At 51.4% G+C, this 25,340-nt stretch overlaps 10 protein-coding genes across 10 annotated transcripts; 5 read left to right on the forward strand and 5 right to left on the reverse strand.

Annotated features, from left to right (window-relative positions):
* Window positions 1-68: 68 nt before the first annotated feature.
* Window positions 69-2,789, forward strand: IAR55_004112 (uncharacterized protein; the record flags this gene model as incomplete). The annotated part of the gene is made up of 4 exons (XM_066947213.1): window positions 69-1,244; window positions 1,307-1,889; window positions 1,980-2,241; window positions 2,327-2,789. 4 exons carry the CDS (start codon window positions 69-71, stop codon window positions 2,787-2,789), a joined length of 2,484 nt encoding a protein of 827 aa, XP_066802592.1.
* A 727-nt stretch (window positions 2,790-3,516) lies between these two features.
* Window positions 3,517-4,750, forward strand: IAR55_004113 (uncharacterized protein; the record flags this gene model as incomplete). Its single annotated transcript, XM_066947214.1, has 7 exons — window positions 3,517-3,568; window positions 3,624-3,663; window positions 3,785-3,915; window positions 4,125-4,176; window positions 4,244-4,332; window positions 4,449-4,536; window positions 4,606-4,750. The coding sequence occupies 7 exons, from the start codon at window positions 3,517-3,519 to the stop codon at window positions 4,748-4,750; spliced, it is 597 nt and encodes a 198-aa protein (XP_066802593.1).
* Window positions 4,751-5,278: 528 nt separating this feature from the next.
* On the forward strand, window positions 5,279-8,121 carry IAR55_004114 (uncharacterized protein; the record flags this gene model as incomplete). Its single annotated transcript, XM_066947215.1, has 13 exons — window positions 5,279-5,385; window positions 5,536-5,625; window positions 5,709-6,006; window positions 6,064-6,578; window positions 6,637-6,721; window positions 6,782-6,799; window positions 6,897-6,925; window positions 6,979-7,116; window positions 7,173-7,208; window positions 7,268-7,576; window positions 7,637-7,736; window positions 7,795-7,816; window positions 7,874-8,121. The coding sequence occupies 13 exons, from the start codon at window positions 5,279-5,281 to the stop codon at window positions 8,119-8,121; spliced, it is 1,995 nt and encodes a 664-aa protein (XP_066802594.1).
* A 756-nt stretch (window positions 8,122-8,877) lies between these two features.
* Window positions 8,878-11,500, forward strand: IAR55_004115 (uncharacterized protein; the record flags this gene model as incomplete). The annotated part of the gene is made up of 9 exons (XM_066947216.1): window positions 8,878-9,058; window positions 9,268-9,478; window positions 9,670-9,847; window positions 10,008-10,317; window positions 10,412-10,511; window positions 10,576-10,623; window positions 10,773-10,962; window positions 11,073-11,151; window positions 11,307-11,500. The coding sequence occupies 9 exons, from the start codon at window positions 8,878-8,880 to the stop codon at window positions 11,498-11,500; spliced, it is 1,491 nt and encodes a 496-aa protein (XP_066802595.1).
* A 462-nt stretch (window positions 11,501-11,962) lies between these two features.
* On the reverse strand, window positions 11,963-12,898 carry IAR55_004116 (40S ribosomal protein eS8; the record flags this gene model as incomplete). The annotated part of the gene is made up of 4 exons (XM_066947217.1): window positions 11,963-12,010; window positions 12,089-12,424; window positions 12,589-12,772; window positions 12,837-12,898. 4 exons carry the CDS (start codon window positions 12,896-12,898, stop codon window positions 11,963-11,965), a joined length of 630 nt encoding a protein of 209 aa, XP_066802596.1.
* Window positions 12,899-13,450: 552 nt separating this feature from the next.
* IAR55_004117 (uncharacterized protein) lies at window positions 13,451-14,857 on the reverse strand (the record flags this gene model as incomplete). The annotated part of the gene is made up of 1 exon (XM_066947218.1): window positions 13,451-14,857. One exon carries the CDS (start codon window positions 14,855-14,857, stop codon window positions 13,451-13,453), a length of 1,407 nt encoding a protein of 468 aa, XP_066802597.1.
* Window positions 14,858-15,191: 334 nt separating this feature from the next.
* IAR55_004118 (orotate phosphoribosyltransferase) lies at window positions 15,192-16,613 on the reverse strand (the record flags this gene model as incomplete). The annotated part of the gene is made up of 3 exons (XM_066947219.1): window positions 15,192-15,536; window positions 15,884-16,109; window positions 16,510-16,613. 3 exons carry the CDS (start codon window positions 16,611-16,613, stop codon window positions 15,192-15,194), a joined length of 675 nt encoding a protein of 224 aa, XP_066802598.1.
* Window positions 16,614-16,954: 341 nt separating this feature from the next.
* IAR55_004119 (uncharacterized protein) lies at window positions 16,955-19,787 on the reverse strand (the record flags this gene model as incomplete). Its single annotated transcript, XM_066947220.1, has 9 exons — window positions 16,955-17,143; window positions 17,269-17,435; window positions 17,493-17,616; window positions 17,685-17,771; window positions 17,839-18,063; window positions 18,129-18,211; window positions 18,270-18,405; window positions 18,462-18,653; window positions 18,705-19,787. The coding sequence occupies 9 exons, from the start codon at window positions 19,785-19,787 to the stop codon at window positions 16,955-16,957; spliced, it is 2,286 nt and encodes a 761-aa protein (XP_066802599.1).
* A 290-nt stretch (window positions 19,788-20,077) lies between these two features.
* On the forward strand, window positions 20,078-21,593 carry IAR55_004120 (uncharacterized protein; the record flags this gene model as incomplete). Its single annotated transcript, XM_066947221.1, has 7 exons — window positions 20,078-20,206; window positions 20,304-20,501; window positions 20,562-20,609; window positions 20,966-21,068; window positions 21,132-21,309; window positions 21,367-21,490; window positions 21,564-21,593. 7 exons carry the CDS (start codon window positions 20,078-20,080, stop codon window positions 21,591-21,593), a joined length of 810 nt encoding a protein of 269 aa, XP_066802600.1.
* Window positions 21,594-21,826: 233 nt separating this feature from the next.
* Window positions 21,827-25,256, reverse strand: IAR55_004121 (OPT family small oligopeptide transporter; the record flags this gene model as incomplete). Its single annotated transcript, XM_066947222.1, has 20 exons — window positions 21,827-21,966; window positions 22,036-22,127; window positions 22,193-22,261; window positions 22,338-22,533; window positions 22,612-22,789; window positions 22,851-22,910; window positions 22,962-22,997; window positions 23,048-23,220; window positions 23,278-23,324; window positions 23,371-23,405; window positions 23,456-23,549; window positions 23,603-23,694; window positions 23,783-23,920; window positions 23,975-24,013; window positions 24,072-24,214; window positions 24,312-24,418; window positions 24,481-24,589; window positions 24,642-24,724; window positions 24,852-25,071; window positions 25,163-25,256. 20 exons carry the CDS (start codon window positions 25,254-25,256, stop codon window positions 21,827-21,829), a joined length of 2,145 nt encoding a protein of 714 aa, XP_066802601.1.
* Window positions 25,257-25,340: the final 84 nt, after the last annotated feature.

Raw genomic sequence — 25,340 nt, forward strand, 5'->3', positions numbered from 1 at the left:
GATCCTCGCTTTTACTTTCCTTGACCTCGACTCGGGATTCGATCAACAGCACCACAGGGTTTTGAAAGATGCCGCCACCCGAAGACCGACCTTCTCGCTTCAAGACGCGTTTCTCCCTCTTGTCCCTTCTACCCGCTCGACACCCTCCTCTCATGATCTCTCGCCCACAGCTCATGCCTCCAACTCGACCTGGTCCTCGCCACCCAACCATCATCTCGGCCATGGATCACTCTCCTGTCCATTCAGAATATCCTGATCCGGTCACACCGCTGCCCCCTCCCCTTCCGCAGAAGCGAGAATTGTCATCGAGTCCTAGCTCTCAACGCACAAGTCCGAAACGACCTCCTCCCTTGGATCTGCAAAGGACAAAGATGATGTATCCTTCCTGTTCAGCCAATGTGGTTCTCGATGATGGGACAGCTGAACGAGTTCCACCGGTGCCACCTTTGCCTGCGCAGGCGCAACAGAAGAGAAAGAAGGAGGAGAAGACGATCGTGAAGGTGGAGGATGATCCGTTCGAATTTGCAGAAGTGGAAGCGGGACACCGATACCCTTCTTGGAAAGGCGGGCAAGTCGATATCAAACCTGGGATGGTAATACCTCGTCATATGACCACTCGTCCGCCTGTCTCGACTTCGAAAGACTACAAGACGCAATCTCGCGCTCCGACGGCCATTACCACACCAGACAACTACGAGAGCGTTCTCCATGATGTCCTTCTCACTCCCACCTATCTCGACCCATCGCCTCTACCCGTCCCTACCCCTTCACCATCACCTGAAAGGTGGGGACAGTCATCCCGATCTGGAAACACAAAGACTCTCTTTGACAGAGCTACCGATAAGGTCTTCAAAGCTTCACAACGATCAAGAGACCCCGTGTGGATGCCTGGGAAAAGTATCCTCAAGATCAGATCAGGAAACGATCACGCTCAAGTTGTGGGAACGATCCAGGCAATGAAGGAAAGGGAAGAACAAGAGATGGAACGGTTCAGAAGAAATGTCAGACCCGTTAGGTTAGCTGTTCCGGAAAGCTCTCGGAGTTTCTCGACTGGCTCGAGTCCCGTGAGAGAGACCAGTCAGGCTTACACGAGACGATCACCTGGATGGGTAGGACGCACAGAATGGGATGCGGGAGGGTATAAGAAGGAGACGAAGAGGGGTGGGATCGTCAAGCGGTCTTGTCAGCCCATCTGGGGTTGGATGAAGAAAAGGAAGAACGACAAGCAGCAGAAGCTCTGGAAGGTCAGTCAATCGTGACAGCACCGAGCCACCGAGTGAAGCAGCACTGACACGCCAAATTGCAGTATTCAGTCATATTCGCCTTGATCCTTCTGGTAGCTCTGACAGTCGGACTGTGCACGGCGCTTCTCACGAGGTCGTCTTCCAAATCCGACAAGTCAGCTATCTCAAGCAACACCACCGAATCTTCGTCCTCTTCCCCATCTGCTACTGGCTCAGCATCCTCATCATCCCCGTCCAGCACTGTGTCAACCTCACAGACACTCACCACATGCTTGAAGCAATTCAGCGACTCCGCACCTACCTCGCCATCGTCCTACCCTTGTTCGGACTGCGTTCCACTCCTCACCTCCACAACCAACGATTTTTCCGAGCCCGTCGTCAACGGGAACTCTACGGGTGTAGGCTCAGCACTTCAATTCTGTGCTTTGATGGATGTGCTCAAAAAGACCGAGGGAAATGGATTGAGCGGATGGGGAGAAGATGCGAGTCCCTGCGGAGGATGGTCTGGCGTTTCTTGTGATTCGCGGGGCAGAATTACAAGCTTGACGCTGCAGTATCCGAATGTCCCCAGTCAGCTCCCGGATACACTCGGAAACATTCACGATCTACAGGCCTTGCATCTCATGGGTAATTCTTCTGTTCCAAGTGAGTCTCAAGTGCCACCGTCTTCTCGATTGTTCCCTTGCCAATCATGCGCTCAATTTCTCGACTAACGGTGGTGTTTCCACTTTGCAGCCGGAAATTTCCCCTCTTCGCTTCTTTCGTTGCCCAGCTTCATCACTCTCGACATCGAGTATACGGCTCTCATTGGACCTATCAACACCGCTCCTTTTTCACAAGCAAAAGGACTGACTACACTCGTCCTGGTCAACAATGCCAATCTGGGAACCACCATGCCAGACTTGTCCTCCAACTCTGCTCTTTTGACTGTCGCTGTGACCGGCCAGAACTTGACGGATGGAAAGGTCGACAAACTGCCCGGTTCTTTGACGTACCTGTGAGTTCGACCATTTTGACCATATGCATAATCTGCCACGCTCTGTCGATTTCTATTGTGGCAAGCTGACTTTTCCTTCGTACAGCGACCTGTCATACAACTCCCTCTCCGGTCAAATCCCTGCCTTCGACCAGCTGACAACCCTTCGTACGCTCTACCTTCAGAACAACGCCTTCACTTCTCCGCCCTCCTCTCTACCTGCAGGTCTCACAACACTGTCTCTGACTTCCAACCCCTCCCTAAGCGGTGCTATGCCAGAGAGTGTCTGTTCGAACTCGGCGTTGACAAGCTGTGATCTGAGAAGTACGAGCTTGACAGGTGGTGTCTCGGGCACTGCGAGTGTCAGCTCGGTCTTCGCTTCTACTGTCGACAGCAGTATACCGAGCAGTTCGAGTACCGTATCTAGTCATGTGGTCGCAAGTTCGACAGCGATCGAAACGACAAATAGTTTGTTTGCAAGTGCGAGTGCTAGTGCGAGTGTCAGTCCGAGCGCTGAAATTATCGGGCGAGCAGATGTGCAATCGTGCGGAGTTTGCCAGTTCTCATAGAAACGCGCTGTCCGTACAGTGTATGATCAGTAGCGGGTCTGGTATACCATTTTGTAGTAATAGTCATACACGGATAGATAGAGATGGAACAGATGCAGCTTTGAATTCATATGTGAAGCATGGTGAGAACGGAGATGCCTATCGAGTCCGAGGGCTTTGCCGGCTGTGTTAGTAGGCGGTCTGTGCACCGGAGGAAGAGGTCGCCGAAGACCAATGCCAACCACAACTTGCTGAATATTCACCAAACTCTCGAGCCATCTCATATCCGTTGACAGAATCACGAAAGTATCATGCAGGTCGCTGATGGAGAGATTTCGACATGCTGGGCCCAAAGAGGGCTTGACACCTTCTGGTCCTTTCTCAAAGGATGCGGGGATACACTGCCAGGTCACTCTGGATTTGAAACGGTCTGGACCTGAAAACTGTGTTCGACGTTTGTGCGCTCGTGCTTGTGGATGGCGTAACAGCGAGACGCACGGATGGATGTGTCGGGTTGAGCAGTGTCACCTTCTTCTCTCTTTCCTTCATCTATTCTTGATCCTTTTCACTCTGCCCACTTGTGCGATCCATTTGTTGCCCTGCCTCGATTTTTGGAGGTGTCGAGCATCCATCCCATCGCTTCCACCCTCCATTGAAGGAACGAAGGATTGTGCATCGCATACCTCACACTACTCCTTCACACTCCAGCTGATAGATTCCAGGTGTCTCTCACACATACGCAAGCGAGATGCTGGGACGACTCGTGCTTCTCGCGCTTTACTTGATGTCTTCAGTGCGGGGTACGTCATCTTCTATAACAAAGTGAGAACCCCTTGTTGACGGTGCGGTATTCAGCAAGTATCACGATCCTCTACCCTACTTCCGATACTGTATGGTGAGTCTCTACTACAACTGAGTGTGGATACAGATCACCCCCCCCCCCCGCACACTACCTCTCCTCCCGAATGTGTGACGGATGAGGAGGAGGAAACTGAAGCGATCCGACCGGTCTACAGGTACAAGAACGATACGGTCAATCTCAATTGGACCACAACCACTCCGACATCCGACCTGTACCTCTTCCGAGCGTTGCTGAGCAATCAGGATCAGAGCTTGTTGGCGGGGAATCATAGTATTGCTGATAGCAGTGAGTTTTGACCGTCCCGGTTTTCCTTGTGGTCCTGCGATAGACTTGGTCTCCCTCAACCGATCGCACCGACCTACGCCCAATGCGATCTGGGACCCCACTTCTCCGACCTTCTGGTCCCGATACACATCCCTCTGTCCCTGATCCCCGACCGCATCCGATGTCTTTGCAATCTTAGCTGACCACCTGACCAATGCATTGCGAAACAGCAAACGCGACCGCAGACTATGTTCGTATCCTCCTCCCACAACTTCAGTCCGGGTGAGCCTTACACCATCACCATCAAGCGTCCAATCGTTGTTGACGTATGTCCGCTCGCGAACATCAGCCCAGGCTACATCGTCAATTTCGTCAACACCACGGATGAGGAGCAGGTTCTAGCCAGCAGTCAAGCATTCGAGATTGCAGATGGGGACGGTGGGTCCTGGTGGATCCTGTTTTAATCCGCGTCTATCTGGATCCATCCAGCTACAGCTCTCCTCTGGTCATGGTCTACCTGCCTGATCGGTAGCTGATCAGGAACCCCTCACCAGTTACTACTTCTACGATTTCCAATTCCGCCACTGCGTCAGCCTCTCAGTCGTTCGATATTCCAAATGCCGTCACTCGGAGCTCTGCGACGTGAGTGATTCTTCATTGCTGTCCCATGCCAACTTGACTGAACCTCTCTGCCTCCCTATGATGCAATAGGTCCAACCCATTCGCAACTGCATCCACCAGCTCGACCACGTCGTCGGCCGCTTCGTCCCATGGAATGGATGGTCTGAGGGGCATGCTTGTCCACATCTGCAAGGCAGTAGCTTTCATCGGTGTTGGAATGACCTTGGCACTGTAGGATGCCTGTGATCGATCGCATTGCAGCTTTGCTCGTGAATGGCTCCCCGCTCCTTTGCTTATCTCTCGTATAATACTTTATTCCACCAGGAATGAAATATCAATGAATGAGCATGTCAGTCTGCTGTGATAGTATACGCAGAGTACCGGGGAGGGGTCTCACAGTCTGGCAGTACTCTGGATACTCGTATCAATTAGTTGCGCACCATCAAGGCTCTGTCATCGAGAACAAATGATGATCCCTCATACATGGTGATAAGAGGAACAAGCCCTGTCTGCCACGCCGTCGGTGATAGTAACCCGTGAGTTGTGTGTGGATTCGGAACTAAATCCGAGATAAGTCTCATGTCAACTCACGTCCATCTTTCTCACGGGAAATCAAATCGTTTTGATACCCGCAAGTCACCACTGGTACGCAGTACTCCAATCTCTGAACCAGCTCACTTTGCAACCCTACTTCCTGTCCGACTGCGTTCTGATCTGGAAATACATTCCCACCGGTCTCGATCTCGATCGGTATCTGATTGGCATGGACGGATCAGTCAATGGTACCTCGTCGGATGGTCAGACAGATAACAAGAAGCAGAAACGGCATATCTCTCATGTTTCGAGAGCTTGTGATCGATGCCGAAAGAGGTCAGTCCATCTTACCCTCGCACACTATCAAGACGTGGACGGCCGGACGTCGATCCGAGCTCTCACCTCCCCTCCATTCGAACTCCCATATGGGGGTTTATACTTTAGTAGAGGCTGATCAAATCTGTTGATACACCTTGCTCGATACAGAAAAACAAGGTGTAATGGCGCGCAACCAGTTTGCGATGTTTGTTCAGAGAGAGGTTGGGCCTGCGAGTATGAAGAGGAAGACAAGAGGAAGTGAGCATGTTACCTTGAGCCCTAAACGTCAAATCGTCCTCAGGTCTGCTATGGCTTAGCTGATGACCTTCTCGACGTATCAGGACCAATCGTGAACTGGAAGATCTGAAAGAACGCGTAGCCCACTTGGAAAGGATAGTACTTGCCAACAACGATGGATCCCAAGCTACCATCACGCCTACCTCACTCGCGAAAACGATTCCCCTGGCTAAAATCCCAGCTTCTTCTGATGAGAGCGAAGGACCATCTTCCGTCCCTTCGCCTGCTGCGAGTACGAGTGCACGACCCGTCAAATCTCTACCCAGACGTAAATCGATGACCAATGGTACGCCTGCTGCAGACCTCTTGAGGAATGAGGATGATGGCTATGAGCGTCTACAGGTAGGCTTTCGCTCCCATCCTCAATTGTGCCTTGTCGCTTACAACCGGGGCTGGTAGAGAAGCAATAACGGCCCATTGATACACTACGGTGCCACCTCAATATGGACGCATCAAACACCTGCTCCCGCTCCGGATCACGATGGTGTCGCAAGCCAACCCCGATCTCAACAACATCCGTCTCAGCGAATGCCGGGAGAATGGGTGGACTGGTCCCGCAATCTCCCACCGGGTCTTGTGACCGACAAAGCGACGCACGATGCCGCTCTGGCCCATTTCGCGGCCTATTTTGCTCCCTGGTGTCTCATGGTCGACATGCCTGCCTTCCTGGAAGATATGGCGATATCCAATCTCGTTGGACCCTCTTGTCCTCCAGCAGAGACCAGGACGACATACTATACCCCCCTCCTACATTGTTGTGTGCTGTTTCTGGGACTGCACATCCTAGGAGGCGATTGGCCCACTAAGGTGAAAGAACGTCATGAAGAGTTCACGCAACACTGTACGAAGTTGTTTTCGACAGAATGTGATCAGCCTTCCGTAAGCTCACTGCGAGCTCTCAACCTGATGTCAACGTGAGTGTGCCTTCGACAACGATCTCAACACCACACAGCTCACGGAGGGCTCCCCTAGATGCCAAAATCTGCGATCGCAGTTGACGGCAGGCAGCAACCTCGGATACACCTATTTCGCCATGGCGTTTGGTATGGTTCAGGTGGTGAGTTGCACTTCTTCGATCATCAACGGCTTTCACATCTGCTGATGCCATCCTCTGTAGCTTGGCGTCAACATTAATGTAAGTTCACAAGCCATGCTTGGCGCTTACCTGTAGTGCGAATCGTATGTCAAACGAGGCCGCATGACTGAGCAAGAGCTTTTCTTGCGCGACTCAGCGTACTGGACTATCTACCTCCAGGACATTGTGAGCTCAGCTCACATTGCTACCCAGTCATATCATCTGACACCGTTTGCCAGCTACGAGCAGTTGCCGTTGGAAGACCCCCTCTCTTCGCTTCACCAAACCCTCCGATTCCGTATCCTAAAATCGTGCAGAACACGGATGACCATCCGTGGATCGCCCCGACTACACATCAAGGTGCAGATTTCTCGAATGTGGGTCTCAATGGGCTGAAGAGTATGCGGTCCTCTGTATTTCATTGGACTTGTAGACTTGGTGTGTTGTTGACGGCAGTCATGGACATTTTGTGAGCATCAAGCTTGTCGTCCTGTTTGTTTGTCCTACTCACCTGCCGTCCACATTCAGATATTCCCCGTTGAGCGACAGCGACAATCAGGTCCAGTCTGTCAAACACCTAGCCCCTAAATTGGAGCGATGGTATGCCGCTCAACCCATTCAGAATCCAACCCTGCACCCGCTCCCCCATGTCATAAGCATGCACATGACTTATCATCTCACCACCATCTTTCTCTACCGACCATTCTATAGGGACGACTTGGACGTCGAGCCCTCGCCAGCCAATAAATGTAACCTTGCAGCGAACAGCGTCTTGAGCCTGTTACAAACATTCGACAGATTGCATTCGATACGACATGGCCCCGCAACCTTTATCAAGTGAGTGAAGAAGATCGATCTTGCTGTAAGTGCGAATACACTGACCCTATTGACGAACAGTATCGTGTTCACCGCCTCAACGATCTTCTTGCTGAAAGCTGTAGGGGATCTGGACAACGGCGCAGACATGAGCAAAAACCTCCAGGATATCGACGATATGGTGAGTGCTCAAGGCACATCAAGGTCGAGCGTCGCGCTGACATGATATTTGGTATCAGATCTCATTCATGCGTCGCCTCTGTAAGTCCTTCGGCCTGTCATCTCATTGACGTGCTGTGCTTATAATGCCTCGTGCAGCCGAGACATGGCACGAGGCTGAGAAAGCGAAGGATGTCCTCATCGCCCTTCGAGCGGAATGGTTACCAGGTATCGACTCAGGCGCAATATCAGGTCGAGGAGGTTCATCAGCCTTCCATCCCCCGCAGACGACCGTCAACACGGTGGTCGATACGTCGGGCGAGCTACATGAGTGGTTCATGAATCAGGATTTCTATCAGAACATGTTCTCCAATGGACCGACTCATGGCTGGGGTACCGAGATGTGATTGGGTGGGTGGATTGTGAGGATGTGCGACTTGGAACACAAGTTCGGACATTGGTGTAGAAGATGGCGAGATACATGGCGAGCAATCTTGGACGTACGGCAAAGTCATACAATCAGACCTTGGCTTGGGATTGACTCATGATCTTGTGATTGGAAAAGCATAGCGTTATAAACTCGGTATACTGTGGAAGGTCAATATCCAGCTTCTATCCAATCACCTTCGATCGTGCACGAGTACAACAAGGCTTCTTCTCTTGGTAGGTTGTCGAGCGCAACTATTGATATTCTGCACCAAGTACATGCTCGTTCGCTCCCTCTTCACCCGTAGCCATGATGATGGCTCGAAGACTATGCAGAAAGTCGGCGCATAGTCAAAACCAACCGGCCAAATCTTACTGTAGTGGATTCCCGATATTTTGTACGTGTCAGGAGAGATCGGTCCGGTCAAATCCGACGGAGGGTGATTGCCGCGATCTTCTGACTTTGACGTCGTGATACCGGTTCTGTACACTGTTGTTATGGATCTTGGGATCGATCTCAGATTCGTCCACCTGATCCGTGGGAGTTGGACGGACGAGCAGAAGAACGAATCGATATCTGATCGTACCGTACCTCTCTCTACGCCGGTGCATCCTAATCTTGCTCGCCTATCGACACTCGTCTGCAAGTTCGTTTGCCTATTCCACTATCTTGAACGGCTTTTCCCCTAATCGTCTCTTCACAATCGTCGGGTCCACCCATTCGCCCGTACAAACAAATGCCCGTCGCAGTACCCAGCCATCCACGCATCTCACCGTGGGGTGACAAGGTTTTCCCGCCCACTTGGAAGTTGTCAGAATGGCAACGGACGACGAGGGACGATCCGTTGGTGAATATGGGCAGAGACGAGCCTTTACCGGAGAGGTCGGAGGTGGTCATCATTGGAAGTGGTCTGGCTGGTGAGTTGGGATCTGTCACGATCAGTGGAATGGCTTCCACGGACACCGGATACCGGATGTGAGAGGAAGTATATCACATTTTACTTAAGAGAGTTCATCTCACTACTGAATTTTCCGACTCGTCATCTACTTATACCTATCCTCTTGAATACTACTGTGAAACAACGAAGGCCTTCCGCAAACTGAACTCCCTTGTTTTCGTCTGTTAGGAACCAAAACAGCCCATTCACTACTCACCTCCCCCAACCCCCCATCAAGCATCACCATCCTCGAAGCGCGCGAAGCATGTTCCGGCGCATCGGGGCGTAACGCGGGGCATTGTCGACCTGATGCTTTCCGGGGATTCACGGCTTTCAAGAAGATCCATGGGGAAGAAGAGGCTGGGAAGATCATTACGAGTGAGGGGATCACCTTGGCTAGGTGAACTTCAATTTCCTTGATCCAATGTTCGTTCTTGCCAGTTGGCGGGACCTCTTTCTCGTTCTTCCTTCTCCGTTGCGATACACCGCTCTTTGACTTGTCACAACAAGTGTCACACAGTCTCTAAACGTTTTAAGCCTCCGATCGATGCTGATCAGTTTCAATCTCAATCACAAATCTCAAACTCGCAGAGTGAAAGAATTCGTCAAGGAACATTCAGTAGAATGCGAATTCACACCTCGACAGACTCTCGATGTGATTCTCAACGATGAGTTCAGAGAATACTGCGCGACGGCTTTCGAAGAAGCGAAAAAGTATGGGTTGGATCTATCACATATCAAGTATCATGATGCTGAGGAAGCAAAGAAGGTGAGCTTGTTGCGTTCCCGTCATCATCTAGACTTGTCTCGAGGCCATGAAAAGCTTCCCCTTCTCGTCATCCCCGGATCTCCTTATCGTCCATGTCTTTGATCAGCTTCAGCTCGCAACTCTGTTTCAGCCTTGCTGATCGACTCCCTCCATGACTTAGGTCACTCGCATTCCTAAAGCTTTAGGAGCATACGAATGGCCAGCAGCTTCTCTTAACCCCGCAAAACTATGTTACGCAATCCACCACCTGAACCTCTTACTCGCTCCGGAGAAATACAAGCTGTTCACCTGGACACCCGTTACCTCCGTGACCGAAGCTTCGTCTTCTTCGCAGACGGAACAAGATGGGTACAAATGGGTGGTTAAGACTACGAGGGGAAGCGTGTTGGCTCAACGGGTCGTTTTTGCGACTAATGGATATACGAGCTTGGTTTTGCCTGAAATGGAGGGGTTGATCACTTCCATGAAAGGTGGGCGAAGTTCATCATGTTTCTCAAACAGATATCAGCCTGGAGACTGGAAACTTCCTGAGCGTGTACTGTGCTGAAACTCGTGCTCTCTTAGCCGAAGCGATCAAGCTCAACCTACCTCCCGTTGGATTGGACAAGTTCCCCAGGATCGAGCCGACCATGTCACTCAGATATCTCGACCGATTCTACTCGGTGTACGTGATTCCCAATGGACTGATCATCAATGACTGATACACTGACACTTCGTCTGCTGCTCAGTATGCAACGACCTGACAATTCGATCGTGCTTGCTGCACCACGCAAATGGTGAGTCGGCATCTTCTCCCTCTTGAGCTTCTACTTGATTCGCGGTCTCTCGATCTCAGGCCTTGATTTCGACCTATCTGGGAGGTCTCATCCCACATGCAGTCATGCGGTCTGTTCTCGCACCACTACTGACTCTTAACCGTAAACAGGCCCGGCCAATCCGACGAAACCTTCAAATCCCTCTTTGGGACATACGATGATTCTGCTTCCCTGCAAGAACGATCGCAACATGCCTATGGGTCATTCGTGTCCATCATACCTGATGGGGGCTACTCAGCTGAAAGGATGGTTGAAGGTGAAGATGGTCTAGATTATGCTTGGGCCGGCATCTTGGGTCTGGTAGGTCATGTCGCTCTTTGGGATCATGATCACCTCTTTGGGGTCGAGGACACGAACATAGAAGTCACGAATGTGAGACGCGAATCAGAGCTAATCCGAATTGTCCGTAGACTCCCGACTCCGTCCCGTTTGTGGGTCCGGTGCCCGACAAAGATGGTCAATATATCATTGCAGGTTTCAACGGACATGGTGAGTTGCCTGCATAGTTCTTCGTACGATCTCTGGCGGAACTGCCATTTCTGGAGACAGCAACATCGTCGTCCTTCTATCATCGCTCAGATCTCATGGAGACAAGTCATCGATTTCGGTAAACACACAAAAGAGCTGACGTGGACTTTTTCCAGGTATGGCGCGCATCTTCCATTGCGCCCCGACCCTCGCGTCCATCATGACAGGCGGTGAGTGGGATCCGACCCTCCCACTCGCTTTCAAGTCCACGCCTGAGAGGCTCGCTTCGCTTCGTAAGAAGACGGGCAGTTCGACCGAGATCAGGATGGATAAGGAGTTGGAGGAGAAAGCGAACAACTTGAAGATTTAGACAAAAGGCCTCATTCTGTCGTGGTGTATGTAATGAGAAACAGCAAATGTACCTTTTTCATAGTTAATGAATGGTGATTCTTAGGTTGTGAGATTTGGTTTTGGTGTGACAAGTAGACAGATGGATAGATGTGGCCAAGATGGACGATCGCTTAGTGAGTCAGAAGATAAGAGGCAACGCGATGACGGCTCAGTAAGAAGCATGCCTCAGACCATTCACTGTGGTGAGACATAGCGCTCTTCGAATTCTCAGCAGATCGGAATGAATGTGATCACGCCGCAAATCCGGTCTCAGGACCGCTCATCATCTCCACGATGCTCGTATCCGATGTGCCAAAGGCCAAAGGCCAAAGCCACCATACCAGCCCCACGACTGCAACCAAATCATGTCATATGTCAAATCGTATCCATGTCCAGTACAAGCTTTGCCCATCTACCCAAACAACCATCTTCTTGTCGTTGTTTAAGCAGCGTGCTTGGCCTTTCGGACCTGGAGCTTCCTGTGGTAGAACTGAGTGATGGACATGGGAAGGATCAGTGATTCGTCCCTGATGATGGGGGTTGCAAGAAGGCGGGATCCTTGACTCACGTCCAACTCCTTGCCCTCCAAGATATAACCATCGGCTCGACCGCTCTGTCCTGGTCGAGAAGTGATGATAGCGAGGAGTCGACCGGCCTTGAACTGAGACTCGAGGACGGGGTCGATCTTGGCGTCCTTCTTTCGCTCCTCAAGGATTCGCTTGACGTGGTTGGATTGCTTCTTGTCCTCGGCGGTCTCCTCGACGGCGGCCTTGGCACCTCGGAAGACGGGCTGGGCGTAGTGGGCCTCGTACCATTGTCGGAAGGGGGTGGCGTCGACGTCGACGATGGCGCCCTTGACGAGGGTCTGGGTTCGGAGAAGCTCGTTGTTGGTAGCGTTGTATCGCTAAAAGCGTAGAGGTGTTAGCATGATGCCCGTCATCATTTCGCCTGGCCTCGGTTCCATCTGAGACACTCCATCATCGACCGACGTACGCCACATCCATCCTTTCACCGTTCCTCAAAGGTGCACTCGCCTCCATCGTTTGCAAGCCAAGGGACCACACTCACGACTTGGATCAACCTGGTCTTCCTTGTAACGTGCTCCGAACCCCAAGCAAAGTTTCCAGAGTCGAGTCGGAGAGCCCTGTACTTGGTGTTACCACCTCGCACTCGGACAGAGTGGACACGCTTGGAAGAGTCAAGCTTGGTCATGGCGGGTTGTCGACCGAGCTCGAACTTTCTCTTCTTTCGGCTGTGAGATCGCGATTCACATCAGACTTATGGTCCGGTCAAGTAGATGGGTACGTTGTACTCACTAGTGTGCTCGTCGGGCACCTGAGGCGGCGCGCTTGTGGCGCGAATCACGAGTGATACCCATTCTGCAAAAGGTGAAGAGGTGTGTATGTTAGTGGATGGATGATATAGATTTGGTGGATCCACAATGTTCCAACAACGTCAAAGTTTCTCCAACTATTCCTCTGATCCTTCCTCTCGAAAAATCCTTCTTGTCACTCGGCTTGTATTCTTCGCTCCTTGATCCTTTTACTCGCTTTGACGTTGTTGGTTCAAGGATGAGAGGGGTGTGGGGGGGGGAAGTGATACTCACTTTAATGTTGATGGATGAGAAGAAAGAAGAGTGAAGTGTGAAACGTTGAATTGGGTGAGAAAGGCTACCAACTGCAACGGGAGAGAGAGAGAGTCTGTCTGTGAGGTGTGAGCCAGAGTGTGAGCAGTCACTGCATGGTGTGCGTGTGCTACGGTGGTGAGAGGGAATCTTCATACAATAGCAGCAAAGCGTAATCGGCGAAACACGGGATCACAAAGTGGCATCGGCGTGTGGCGCGTCGGTTTTAATGTCTCAGCCTGAATAAACACCGACATCCACGCTTTGATACCGCCTTCACTCGCCCTCACCTCCCTTTCTTCCCCATTACGCATCAAACAAATCACCCCATCTACCAATCTCGCCAGCAGCACTTCTCATCCCACTCTGATCCCACCAACCTCTCATGAACCCATATTGATCCATGTACATTGCCGCCACCTCTCCGAACACCTTCTTCATCTTGCCCACATATGCACGGATCGACTTGGTCAGATCCCGTATCGTGTCTTCGTCTTCCTCGTTCGTGGATGGGTGATCGCGTAAGATGGGGAGAATGGAATCAATCGTAATACCTATTGCGAGTATGTATGACCTGACAACTTTCCAGTCTAGTTCTCCGTCAACCAGCTGGAGTCTGGATCCATCGCGCAAAGTCGGTAATGTGGTTGAATTCTCAGATGGACCTTTCAACACTTCTCTTTCACACACTAACGCTTCGAGGATGATGGCTGTGGGTATGATCAGGCTTAGCGGATCGAGTGTACCCGACGAAGCAGGCGGAGGAGGTGGAGTAGTGATTCTTGAATCAGGCGTGAGTGCTCGGAGGGTTTTGAGTATCTGCCCGACCGTCTCGCGGTCCGATGCGGTACCGAGTCTCAGACCCGTATAGGTGTCTGGACGAGGGCGATCGAGAGATGTGGAACGTTCAGGTGTCTCCTGTTGAGGAGGTTGTGCACTTGAGCTGGACCGGTTGGCAATCGACGTGGATCGAGGCGGAGGAAGAAGCGTCTCCTTCTCATGTTGAGGGAGGTCGTTGATGGTCGACTCCGATGCCGTTCTCCCGTGCTTTCGCTTCACCTCGACAGCGTTCGCAACAGTAGCTGGTGTATCCCCATACATATGGGTCTTGACGGGCAGTTCGAATGATGACGTTCTTCGGATCATACCTGGCTTATGTCTCTGACTTGTAACGACATCCATTACACCTCGAGAAGTATTACCCTTTCGACCGTTTCCGTTGGAGGGATTTATCCTTCGCCCTTGTCTATTCCCATTCCCATTCCCACTTCCATTTCCCACAACCCCAGCCCCTATGCCAGCTTGATTCCCTCCTGTCCTCTCTTGGACAGACGAACTCCTTCTCACTCCCTCTGGGGCTGGCGCATTGAGAGGTCTTCCACTACCTCGAACCGGTAATGTAGCCGTGATGGTCGAGGAGGAGGAGGATCGTGCAGGAGGGGCGACCGTGACGCCGATATTGAACAAAGGAAGTTTGGGTTTACCCATCAAGTCCTGACGAGTCAAGCTGCCTCCTGGTGGAGGAAGTGTGGGGATGAGTGAGTCGTCGAGCAGTAGGTCTATCATGGGTGTTGGTGTTGGGGCGTACTGTGTACGTGGATGAGATGGTCGAAGAGGAGGTTGACCTCGAGGACCAGCATCAGGTCGTGGCCTATTTTGGTCTTTGTCTTTTGCAGGGGGAGCAGGTGGATTGGCACCGTGTGAGATGTTCATACTGCCTCGTGTGAGGGCATCGCGGTCAATCGCAAGGCTAGATGACCATGTCGATGGCGATCAGTGGGAGCGCAAGGAAAAGCAGACAGAGAGATAGCGACTCCCTCTGATGGTCAGAGAGGGTTCGCCTGTTTTTGTGCAAGCAGATCCGTCGCTTGAACGTCTCATGTGCACTTCCTTTGTTCAGTGCCGCCCCTCGCTCCAGAGTAGAATCGATCTCTCATCCTTTAGATTCGGCCTTCATTATCCCATATGATCAGTTTGAAATGCATGGTCTGCCATCTGTGCTACCAAAGTGCCCGGTCTGTGAACACATCCCTCTACTCCAACCCGTCTACAGCTCCACACCGTATTCCGCTCTATACTTCTTGACCTCCTCCAGCTCCTTCTCCCATCCTCCTTTCTGCTCCATATATTTCAGGATATCATTCAGGGCAATGATAGGTTCCACCGGCACCCCAAACTCCTCCTCGACCTCCTGAACGGTCGATTTCCCACCGTCCCCCTTACCCCGCTCTTGTCTGTCCACAAGCTGGACGACACCGACTAATTTGGCCTCGGGATGTTCGTTCAAGATGGCGATGGCTTCTCGGATGGCTTTGCCGCTGGTGAGGACATCGTCGATGATGACAACTCGACCTTTGAGAGGGTGACCGACCATGTTGCCGCCTTCTCCGTGCTATGGGGTCGGGTAAAGAGAGGGGTTAGCGCTGCATCTGAGGATTCTTGCCAGTGTGCCCCCTCCCTGAAGCCTCTTCGGCTAGCACTTGTAGTCACATAGCCCTTCCGCCCCATTCTGTGTCTTCCACTGGCTTCTCGTTCACCGCCTGTGCTAGTGTCATCTGAAACGACCTGTGTGAAACCAGCGCAACAGGGCTCTTCTCATTCCATCTTCACACAGCCAATCCTCCCCATCTACCTTCGGACTTTTCTCCTCCACCACTTCCAGCATCCTCGTCGACTCCAATTCCTCCTCTTCACACCTCTCATTCTACCACGACCCACCCGCCAAAGAAAAACACCCACATCCTTCTTCTCCTTCCTATTGTAAGCGTATCCGACCTCCTTCCCTTCCTCGAAGAGCTTCACCGCAGTGATCGCCGCCAACGAGATCCCCTTGTATGCAGGACCGAAGAGGACGTCAAAGTCCGGTATGCGGGACGAGGCGAGTATCTTGGCGTAGGCGTTGGCTGTGGCGGAGAGGAGGGATCCGGAGTAGAGGAGTCCGGCGTTGAAGAAGTAGGGGGAGATTCTGACAGCGCCAACGCGAACGGGAACGAGCGGAGCGAGTGAACGCGAGTGTATACGATAATATATGGAATGCAGCGAGTGGGAGTAGTGAGTATGATGGTGGTCGGAGGGCAGCAAATGGGAGTGGACGTGTGTGAATGACGATAGTCAGGAAGATACGAGCGAGCATGATGTGAAGTAGGTAGGGATTGAGCGAGTGTGAGTCGGAGGAACGAGCGTGCGGGATGCATCGTATGACGAGCGACCCGAGCGATCATGGCAAAGGGATGAGAACCAAATCAAGAGGTGAGATGAGATTGAGGTAATGAGCAAGTCACAAAGACGATCAAAGACAATCGAGCAAGTACCAAACGTCAGCTCTATCCGTCTCCACCGCTACCATCGAAACACACGACACTTACCGACCCGACTTGAGGGTGAATTGACCAAAGATCAAAACACCATGTTCGATAGCTGATTCGATGAAAGCCACCTTGGCGGGGTCGAGGGGTGTAGTGGCTGACATGGTGCTGAGGGATTGACTGGATGAATGTAGAGGATATGAAGCTGAACCCGGGCACGGAAATATGACATTGACAACATTACAATCTTTCACATTTGGGTAGCCTTGCTTCGGATTCCACAAGCCAGTCAGAGCGGTGAAAGCCGCCGACCGATGCTTCGCCCGGTGTCGCTCCGTCATTTCCCTATGACTGATTGATAGATACAACAAGTGTACATGCATAGTATAATGTGGATACAATGTGTTGCGCATCCACCTACACGTCAGCGAGCAACCCTCCCCGCAGACGGCACTTCTTTCATGCTTCACCCGCCTCGTCACTGCCTGCATTCTTACGCACCCTACTACGCATGCCCACCCATCATCCTGCCCCAGTTACCCAGCTCCGGTCCTAAAACACCCCCTCCTTCACCCTTGAACCACGCCACAACCTCATGCGGAGAGAGTGCAGATCGCACCTTCATGAACTGAGGCTTGACATTCGCGTTGCTTGCAGGTGTGAGGAGAGACAGTCGAACGAGATGTTCAAATGCCTGATATGGGACAAGTATTGTCAGCATTTCTTTCGCATCAATACGGATCACACGAGCTATTTCGTGGCGCCATGACCGCCATGGACCTAGGCATTACAGGCTGACAATCGTCCAAATCCACTCACATTCCGCAGAATCCCAATTGGCCATCTGATCTTCCCGCTCCCCACCAATTTTGTCCGTGAAAAACGCAGATACTCCTCTTCCACTTGGGAAAAGTTGAACTCTTCCCTGCCAGCGTATGCAAGATGTTTCGCGATGATCAAGACGCCAAGAGCCGGATGTGGTAGGCCTGACGCCAAGGATGCGGTGTCAGATTTGACAAAGAGCTCGAAATTGCGAGACTCACGATTGATCTTGCTCGTTTGTAGTCCCCATCCAGCGCCTTCAATCTGTGCCAAAACACTTTCGACGACCGAGGGGACTGTTATGAAATCTACTCTGGAATCCACGACTTCTTTCATTGGCACAATCTGATCGCAATGTCCCTTCAGCTATCGCTCTCCCTCTTCTCCACAGAAATCGCTTGGGAGGAACTCACAAATGGTCGATATAGATTCCGCACGTCAGTTGTTAAACCTGTCATTCTATCTAAATTTCGTTGTATGCGCGCCTCGTCCAAGAGTAGCTGTGTTTCAAACAGGTGTATCAGTACACAGGAGTGAGGATCGACTCGGGACCCGTCGCACACCCACCTCTACCGCGAATTGCCAATCCTGCTTCCACCGCCTGACCTCCTTGTCTTCTTGGACTATTTCTTCCTTGTTGTCCTTCCCTTTGTCGTCAACGTCCCAGGGTATCAGGGCCTGTTTGATAACTTGTTTCCAGCCTGGGCCTTCAGACGAAATCGGTGATGAAACCCGCCAGACTCGATGTGAGAATCGGGACTTGACTCGTTTTTCGAGCAACAGTAAGGTGTCCTGTGTACCAGGTGGAACATCAGTCAAGCACGTCGTCCCTGGAAGCGAAAGTACGCAACACTCACCACTCGTGATGTCACACCAATGACCGCAACACCCCGTCCTGTCGTCTCGACCGGCCCAGTCTTGACGCTTTGCACCACGTCGACTGCGGTCACGAGTTTCGTATTAGCAATACAGACGTCTTTGACAAACATTGCACTCACGAAGACAGTACAGAAGTGCTTGTCTGGCATGCTCAGTGAAAAGGTCGAATTCCTCCATGATGACGACGATCGCCCGTGGACTAGGTGTTGTAAGTAGCGCCAATAAGTGAGATGGTAGTGTAGTGGGTGCGTATTCCTGTAAGGTCACGAGAGATGAGAAGTCGCCCGATTAGCAGACGGTCAGAAACTTACCTCGTCATTTTCACCTTCTTCTCCGTCATCCCCTACGCCGTCAACGACCTTCCTTCCCTCGGCTTCCGCGATCTGACGGCCCATCTCTCGAATAGCTAGTCGATCGTTGGTCTGCGCGTGTCCTGATAATTGAACGATAATAGGTGTGGCGTTCGATGTGGATGGGAGAAGATTCAACGCTCGAGTCACAGTCTGCAGGGTTGTCAGCTGAGTTCTGTGGACAACCGGAAAGAGGCAGCTTACTCTTGTCTTGCCCACTCCTCTGGGACCTACAACGAGTGCGCTGTTTCCCTCTCCTCTTTCAACCGTTCCCTTCAAAAGGTTCACCAACCCCTGCAATGCCTCATTCTTCTCCTCGTCGACAAATGGGTCAGGATGAGTGGAGACGTCTTGCGAAGTGAGTGTTGACAATATATGGACGACCAGAGGTCGAACCGCAGAATGAAGAGCGATGCCCGCTTTTACTTTCGGAGTTGGCGCTGGGGCCAGGGGAGATGTAGATGGTATATTTTGAGGAATTGGGACATCGGGTATGATAGACGCTTGTATACCCGTCGGATCATCTTCTTCCGCATGACCCCCATATTCGTCCAGATCCTCACTCTCTCTCACACTCTCAGTGCCTACTACTCTTCCACTTCTCGTCAATTTGGGCGCACTAGCCTCTCCTATATACACGAAGTTCCTAGCTTCCCGTTGTCTCTTCAATGCCTCGTTAACCAGGAAAGCTTGGCGAGTGATCTCCGTGTCTGTGGGTTGTTGGATGGGACTATCGAACACCTCGTCGTCTAAGACAAGCGCCCTTGAGATGGAAGGTGAGGAGACTCGAGGTCGTTTGCGACCGGGCGAAGGGGTCGGAAGTGGGTTATTCAGACCAGATGCAAGAGTCGGCGTGCCCGTCTGTGTGGCCTTTTTCGTCTCGAGTTTGGGCAATGGAGTACGAGCGACCTTATTTGGAGTGATCGAGACGTCTCTTTCCTTGCCTGTTGAACTGGTAGCAGACAGTGGTACAGGTCCACCATTACCGACACGCACTTTGCCATTCGGTGTGGGTGAAGCTCTGGACAGTGGAGTTCTGACCTTCTTCGTCCTGTCGGCTTTCGGAGTAGTGATGTCTTCTTTCCGTCTTTTGCGCGGAGAAGGGATCTCAACTACCGGCTGAATTTTGTGTTTTCGAGAAGTCGGAGTGTGGACAGACGGGGAAGGAGCCATGGCGAGTTTAGGAGAAGTGGACATGACGACGATGCAGTCGCCGAGTTCGGTGTCGGCGTCCGAGTCATCACCATGCTGACTGAACGACAGCGGGTCAGGAGAGGACGTCCGCATGGTGTGTGAAGAGGTAGGTGAGGATGTCTGTCGAAAAGAAGTCAGATGCAGAAATCTAAAGTCGACAACAATAATGATAATAATGATTACTTGGAACGCGTCCATGATCTCAGGCACCATACATGCACGTAAACCCGATCGGATCGAGAAGTTAGGCGCGCAGGCGAGGGCATCTCTATCAATCACCTCGTCATGTTCTTCGTCCCCTTTCTTTCTGCTCCATCACTACACGAGTCACTCTATCAGACATCATCTCAACCCATCCTCACACCGCTCAGCACTGATCAGCAATGGACGTAGACAGATCTCTCGACGAAATGATCACCGAGAAGCGTGGCAAGACGCAGTCTCAACCTCGAAAATCTGCACCTCGAGTCAGTACAGGCAGCGAGCGACGCGCTGGCAATGCCCCTTATGCTGTACGTCTCAAATTTCTCTTTACGAGCTCGGCCTTTCCGAGTCGACGGTTCTCTCATGCAGATGGAAGGTCGTTGACGATTCATTCATACGTCACAGCGACCTCCACCAAGATCTACGGAAGACAAATGGGTACATGATGCTTATCAAGGACCAGCAGGCGGACGTGGAGGCGGCCGATTCAATGGGAATGGAGCCAATCCCGCTATCGTCGGTACTGGCGCTGTCTTCACCGGTATCTCTACCAGGATAGAGGTCATCGGTCTACACTATGAAGTGACACCTGCGGATCTCAAGGTGGGGTATTCATGGCATTCTGCTCGCCAATCTGTCATTAACCCACGATATCGCTTTTAGAACATCTTCTCTCAGGCTGGGACACTTGTTCAAGGCCCTACCATCCGTGTAAGCGTCTAATCTATTTGTAAACTCGAAAGGGAAGGAGCAGCGTATCTTTCTCGAAGTCCCGTCTCGCACTCGGCTTCGGCTTGAACATAGAGAAACGCAGACATTCGAAAGATACCCAAGACCATGCTCATTTCCGAGGCTCTTCGATAAAATCGATGAGACGGGTCATGGGGAACGATCTCAAACAGCTGCTCAGATGTTATGAAATCAAAAGAAGAAGGGATAAAATGCTTATGCCCCGTGTCCTCTCCTTCTTTCTCTGGTGAGCTCTCTGCAAGTCAATCGATACCGTACCGTTGTCCGAAGCTGACGGGTCCGATCTTTCCACGGCAGCTGGGTATCTGGCTCCATAGTACGATCGTTCTGGTCGATCCAAGGGCGAAGCCACAATGGAATACGCGTCTCCCCAACAGGCCAAGATCGCCATCAACAAATTTGACGGTGCGATGACCAAGGGTGAGTCGACCTTCTTCACTCGTATCCAACGTAGTGACGCTGATCTCGTGGTTATGACTCTAGGTCAAACGATCTCGATCCGACTTCTGCCTCCTATCGTAGCAAAGGGTAGACCTGGTCCTCCCGCAGCTGCAGGCGGCGCTCCCGGTGGTGGTGGTGGTCAATCCCTTCTTGCCAGAATTCAGGGTAATCCCGCATCTGCTGGTCCCGTGGCCAGAGGCGGCCGAGGTGGTCGTGGCGGGTGAGTCTATCAGTCCTTGACAGTCCGATCGCGAATACTCAAGTGTGATATACTCAGACCCGCTCGAGGTGGTCGAGGTGGACCTGCTGGACGAGGGGGTGCTCCCCGCGGACCTAAGCGTGGACCGACTAACGAAGGAGATCTCGATAAGGAGCTGGACAACTTTATGAACAAAGATGCGGTGAGTGGGCAGCTGTATACTATAGAAGTCATCGACTATGAAGCTGAGTTGCCCAACTGGGGCCACTCAATAGATAAACGCTGGTGATGTTGAGATGGCGTGAAGGAGTTGTGACGGAAATCGTAGGGATTTTTTTCAAAAGTGTCATCATGTATATCTGTTGCCTCGGATCGGGAAATCGTATGGCCTGTCTGTCGCAGAAAGCCGACTAGCCAATCTCGTAGCATCATAAGACGAAGACACGAAAGGGCAAACGTTTCAACGGAAACGACATTTTAATCACAGCGAACAATCATGTTCTCACTTTTCGATCGCACTTCATGTATCGTCGACACTTCAGTGCCATGTACCTCTCTTCAACCCGAATATCTCCCCTTGGGTCAGCAGGTGTTCAGCTGCAGCCGCTGAATTCCCCTGTCCATCGAGAGTCGTGGTGTAGATGGTGTTACCCTTCCAATTCTGCAGTTTCTCTCCCACTGTACAATGAATTCTTGATGTCAGCGTTTTCGTATGACTTGATCAGACACGAAGAGTCTGGTATCTACCTTTCCCATTCTTTGGCAGCTGGAGAGCGAAGAAGATCACGAAAATACATAGTGTGTAGCCACAGGTCCAAGCGGCAGACAAAGTGTAATTACTGAAACTTCATCAGCTTCTAGAGTTCTAGGCCTACTGTACAATACGTGTAGGAGTACCACTTACTATCTTGACCACCAGACGAAACAATGTCTCCGAACCCAGTACTGAGTGAAGAATCCCGCGATGCAGAAGCTATCGCAGCAACACATCTTCAGCCGATTCAAGCTCTCTACTGAATCTTACAGAGATCGAAGGACAATGCGCTTACCTGATATAGTTGATAGGTAGATAAGGCGGTAAGAGACTGATACAACTGAAGACGACAGGCCAACAGACATATTTCCATCCGCTTCTTGGCCATCTTCTGGCCAGGATATAAGTCACGATAGGCAGAAGAGCACCTGGGAGGAAGAACCATAATAAAGGAGAATACAGACTACCCGGTGTGAACAGCCTGATCGGACCTATCAGACCGTATAGCACAGATGCCGAGAAGAAGGCATGGGTGGACGGACACCACCAGTGTCATGCTTTCCGGGTACAGATGTCGTCTACGCTGTCGAAGAGGAATGATTGTACAGCCAACTGGACTACTGAACCGATGATGGCTGCAACGATTTGAGCGAAAAAGACCGTTTGAGGGGGCAGATGCATGTAATAAGCGATCTTGAGATCCTGAGTGAATCCCAGTGCTTGCGTTGTCGTGATGTAGCCGTATGTCTACGTAGCTTTCGTGTCAACTTGCAACCAAAGCTGTATGAGAGCAAATGAACACGTCCACCTTGAAAATCATCATCGCTACAGGTTTGCCCGGGACCGCATAACCTATGATCATTTCCGTCTATTTTGCATGTCAGAACCTAAGCAGCCTGCAAGTCTCTTATCCACTCACAGTCACGTTCAATCCCACCTGCATATTGGTGACAGCCTGTATCAGTCCAATCGGAAGGACCATCACCGCGCCAACGCAAGTGTCACGAACAGTGCCAAGACGGGTAGCTGGGTTGGCCATGCTCGGATCGTCGTGATCGCTAGTGCGAGATTGATCAGAAACAAGGCTAGATACCAATATGCAGGGACGACTGGGTATGCTGAAGCTAATCTGGCATGGACATCGTTTCGAGACGGGGGATGGCGGAGATGGTGCCACACTGTGGAATCGAAGGCCGTCATGTCATTATTATCATGAATGAGTACGAGAAACCCACCTTGCTTTCGAAAGAGTAGAACCGAATGGACTAGGGTGGACGTGATTCTGAACCAAGGGTCAGCCTCTCAAAGTAGATGACGCTGAGACTAACGCTGCAAAATTCAGCCCATATGACAGTGCCGAGGTCTGCCAAGGTAGTCAGCGACCTTATCGCTACGTCTGATGAAGAAGCTCACAACGGTCATATACACCGGGGAGTATGTCTCATACGCAGCGGCATCCAATGTCATTGTCGCGGTCAACACTCTCGAAACATTGTATGGGTTTGCGCTACATTCTGGTCAAGATTAGCCACTGCAGACGAGCTCGTAATCAATGCTTACGTGTTGTCGAACACCGGCGCACCGGAGAAGGGCAAGAATCTGGCATAGAAGACATTGGTGTAATACATGATCGGAGCGAGAAACCATATGAACTACCTTGGGAGCAATCAATCATCGTATCACTTTCAAGTATTGGGTGGCCTATGGACATAGGAGAGGCAGCAGAATAGGTGTACGTACGAAGAGCAAACCGCCAAGGATATTACCAGTCACCCACCAAGGTGTAGCGAGAGGATTGTTTATATTTGCCATCATGCCCCAATCGAATGTGAGTGTTGACATTCCAGCACCGGACTGATATCCGAACAAGAGGTTGATCTGCATTAAGGCTGAGCCACAAAGCTTCGGTACAGACATCAACGTATCACTCACCACTTGGTTGTCAGGTTTGATCCATGTCACCCAGTCAAACTGGAACTTGAAGAGTCAGCAGTCTTGGTCCTATTCCTCAAGTATCTGTGAGACATACGTTGCTGAGCGCCGTGAAGATGTAACTTGGGAAAAACGACCAGACGAACATGACTACAGCATTGACATAGAAGAAGACTTGGCGAGACCTTGCTTTTGAACGCGCTTCATTTGGTCCAGATCTTGCATGTAAGGCGTTGAAGACTAAGTATAAGAGAGCACATTAGTCTTCCGCTCCACGACTTATCTCCGTGTGTGATGAATAATTCGGGCACCTATGTCCAAGGGAGGAAATACCCACGAGCCGTATTGACGAGTGTTGATGGCCAGATCATCGATGCTGGAGTAACGAGAATCCGATGCAGTACACCTGCGAATGAGAACCCGAGCAATTGAGTACCTAGCACCCTGTGAGTCTTTGATCAGTCCCTGTTGACAGTGCTTCCATTCACCGTGGGGTCACCACTTACAGAAGGATCTGATAACCCCAGCCCCATCTTTGGCCGTAGAAGAATCGCTGTGTGGCGATGATATCAGTCGCATAGCTGAACCGGCCGAGACATTCGACATGATGTACACCTGGCCTCTTGATTAGCTGGTGAGTGGGCGAAGTAAGAGGCAGCCCACTCACCAATGTATGTTCTTTGACATTCCACGGACCAGGATTCAACCATCTCCACCTCTTTCCACTCGGTAGCTGGGCCATTAACAATCCTAGAGGATGAAGCACCAGCTGCACGACGATTCCCTGAACCATTACATTCGGATATCGATAGATGAACATTTGGTTCACTCCAGAGAGAAGTATACACATGCGCACACCCAAAACCCATGCTCTCACTGTGGACACTGGAAGATTGGGATCGTCTGTCGGATGAACGGATGTGCGAACTTCGGGATATGGGGAGTCATTGGGATCATCGCTCGGATGAGAGGGTACGTCGTCTGTCTCACTGATGTCCGAGATCCGTTCGGTGGGTTCGTGTTCGTGTGTTGGAGTCGGTCCTTGGCAGCGATGGGGATGTATGTCGTGAGAGGAGAAGTTGGGATCCCAGAAGCTCCTGGCGTGCCATCAGCTCAGATCAGATCTGATAAACCCGCACTGGAACACGAGATGCAAGCAACCTTTTGGCGGTGGCAAACAGGACTCACTTGTGTATCGGATCGGAGTTTCTTGCCACAAGTCCCTCAGCACCTCTCCTCGTTTCTGATACGGCACCCATCCGAGGTGTATCTTGGACCTCATTGTATTTGGCGACCACGAGTCTATCACCGACGAGTTCAGACTCTCTTGCGCTCTGTTCTGACCCTGGCATCGTAAGGGGCAACG

Source organism: Kwoniella newhampshirensis, chromosome 7, assembly GCF_039105145.1.
Source record: "Kwoniella newhampshirensis strain CBS 13917 chromosome 7, whole genome shotgun sequence".
Taxonomy (NCBI): Eukaryota; Fungi; Basidiomycota; class Tremellomycetes; order Tremellales; family Cryptococcaceae; genus Kwoniella; species Kwoniella newhampshirensis.